The 2,287-nt window shown below is 55.9% G+C and overlaps 1 protein-coding gene across 1 annotated transcript in view; it reads left to right on the forward strand.

Annotated features, from left to right (window-relative positions):
• C4A (complement component 4A (Rodgers blood group)) overlaps nt 1–2,287 on the forward strand; it is an 18,523-nt gene that overhangs the window by 14,516 nt on the left and 1,720 nt on the right. Inside the window, exons 23-26 of the mRNA XM_012000566.1 lie at nt 8–168; nt 266–452; nt 567–657; nt 753–841. Coding sequence (XP_011855956.1) covers nt 8–168; nt 266–452; nt 567–657; nt 753–841 — 528 coding nt within the window. The remainder of the gene's footprint in view (nt 1–7; nt 169–265; nt 453–566; nt 658–752; nt 842–2,287) is intronic.

Consider the following 2,287-nt stretch of genomic DNA (forward strand, 5'->3'; position numbering starts at 1 on the left):
CCCTTAGGTATGGCACCAGAGAGGTCTGTGGCCTCAAATGTCCTGCGTCCTCTCCCTGCCCCTTGCTGAGCCAGGTCCTTCGTATCTACAATGTCCTGGACATGAAGAACACGACCTGCCAGGACCTGCAGATAGAAGTGACAGTCAAAGGCCACGTCGAGTACACGAGTGAGTGTGGGGGTTGGGAGGCCTCGGGGCCTGGCAGGGGCTGGTGCAGGGAGCCAGGTGGCCATCCCAGCCCTCCTCACAATGCTTCCCTGTGCAGTGGAAGCAAACGAGGACTATGAGGACTATGAGTACGATGAGTTTCCAGCCAGGGACGACCCAGGTGTCCCTCTGCAGCCTGTGACACCCCTGCAGCTGTTTGAGGGTCGGAGGAACCGCCGCAGGAGGGAGGCGCCCAAGGTGGTGGAGGAGCAGGAGTCCAGGGTGCACTACACCGTGTGCATCTGGTGGGCGCCGGGAGCTGTCCTGGGCCAGGGGAGGGAGGGCAGGACCCAGGCTGGGGCTGGGCTTCTGGAGCCCGCGCAGGCAGAACCTGGACGACAGGTCACATCCCTCCACAGGCGGAACGGCAAGGTGGGGCTGTCTGGCATGGCCATCGCGGACATCACCCTCCTGAGTGGATTCCACGCCCTGCGTGCTGACCTAGAGAAGGTGTGGTCAGACCCCAGGGCAACCCCCTCTGCCCCGGTGCTGAGCCCTGTCATGTGCAGGGCCTGTGACCTGTGACCACCTCCCCTTTTCCACAGCTGACCTCCCTCTCTGACCGTTACGTGAGTCACTTTGAGACCGAGGGGCCCCACGTCCTGCTGTATTTTGACTCGGTGAGTGGGGAGAGGTGACGCAGGAAGGGACTCGATGGCACTGGGTGTACTGAGTGTGCGTTAGGAGGTTTCTCAGGAGACAGCTGTGTCAGCCGCCGATGCTCTTGGGGACTTGATGTCATCAGCGAGAAGGAGGAGGATGTGAGCCTGTGAGACACAGCAGAGTAAGGGGCAGACCTGCAGGTGGCAGGGGCCGGTGCCAGTCAGCGGGGACCCTCGGGGCTTGAGACGATGCTTCGTAAAGCCGGTTTTATTCAGCTTGAGGGGCTGCCTTTGTTTTTTTGTTTTTTAATATTAAAACTTCCTTTTTTTTAATATTAAAGTGTATTTTCTTTTACAAAGTGATGGTGGCCATAGATGACAGTTGTATTTGTCTTTTCACGGCCTTATTTGACTAAAATAGTTATCAACCCTCTTATAGCCTTCAAAACATTTTTATTTATTTAGTTATTAAAGACAGGGTCTCGCTCTGTTGCCCAGGCTAGACTTGAACTCCTGGCCACAAGTGATTCTCTGGCCTAGGCCTTTCAAAGTACCGGGTTTACAGGCCAGAGCCACCAAACATTTTGAGCCCTACCTTCAAAATGTTTTTTGAACATTTACTGTAACCTCTGGGAGAAAATGTGAGAAAGGTGTGGTGGCTTTCATTAGCCAGCTGTTTCTCGGTCAGGGAGACCCCTACCCAGTGTGTGCAGAGGGGCCAGCCCCCATCAGCTGGGGAAGCCTGGCTGACACATCTGGGTTGAACACAATGGAAAACACAGCCAGCAAGATTCCCGGAGAGGGAGCTGACGGCGCGGCAGCCCAGCTCAGGAGAGACACTGGCACGGCACCGTGTGGACTGGGCCCGCATGGGCATGAGGAGGGGTCAGGCCTGGGACCTGAGTCAGGGGGTCAGGCAGGATGACAGAACCTGCAGTTAGGTTATGGCAAATAAAGGAGGACTCAGTTGTATCCATGACAAAGTTGAGGCTGTCAGGAGGGTGAGTGGGTTTGGGGGCAGGCAGAGTGCCTTGGAGAACTTACGGGTCCTGCCAAAACCCTAATGCAGAGATGGAGCTGCAAGTGCAGGCTGAGAATCATCAGCCTGGAGTGGTTTAGTGGAAGGCAGGGAGTGGTTGAGGCCCCCACAGGGGAGCACTGAGAAAGCAAGTTCCGAAGGAGGGAACGTAAGAAATGACCAGCTCAGAACCAAGGGTGTTCCAGAAGCTAACCCTTAGCTTAGGGACAGTCTCACAGAGAACATGTCCATGATGCAAGACTCTGCTGAGGGCCTGGGGCAGTGAAGACTGGCGCAAGGTCACCCTCTGGGAAGTGAAGTCACCAGAGACCTTGCGGAGCAGCTTGGAGAGTTCTCTGAGTAGGAGGGTAACAGAATGTGAAGGACACTGGAGAGAAGGCCAACAGGAACCAAACAAAAACAGGCCAAGGAAATCCAGTATAGGGGGCTGCAGGGCCCA

Source organism: Mandrillus leucophaeus, unplaced genomic scaffold, assembly GCF_000951045.1.
Source record: "Mandrillus leucophaeus isolate KB7577 unplaced genomic scaffold, Mleu.le_1.0 Scaffold630, whole genome shotgun sequence".
Classification (NCBI taxonomy): Eukaryota; Metazoa; Chordata; class Mammalia; order Primates; family Cercopithecidae; genus Mandrillus; species Mandrillus leucophaeus.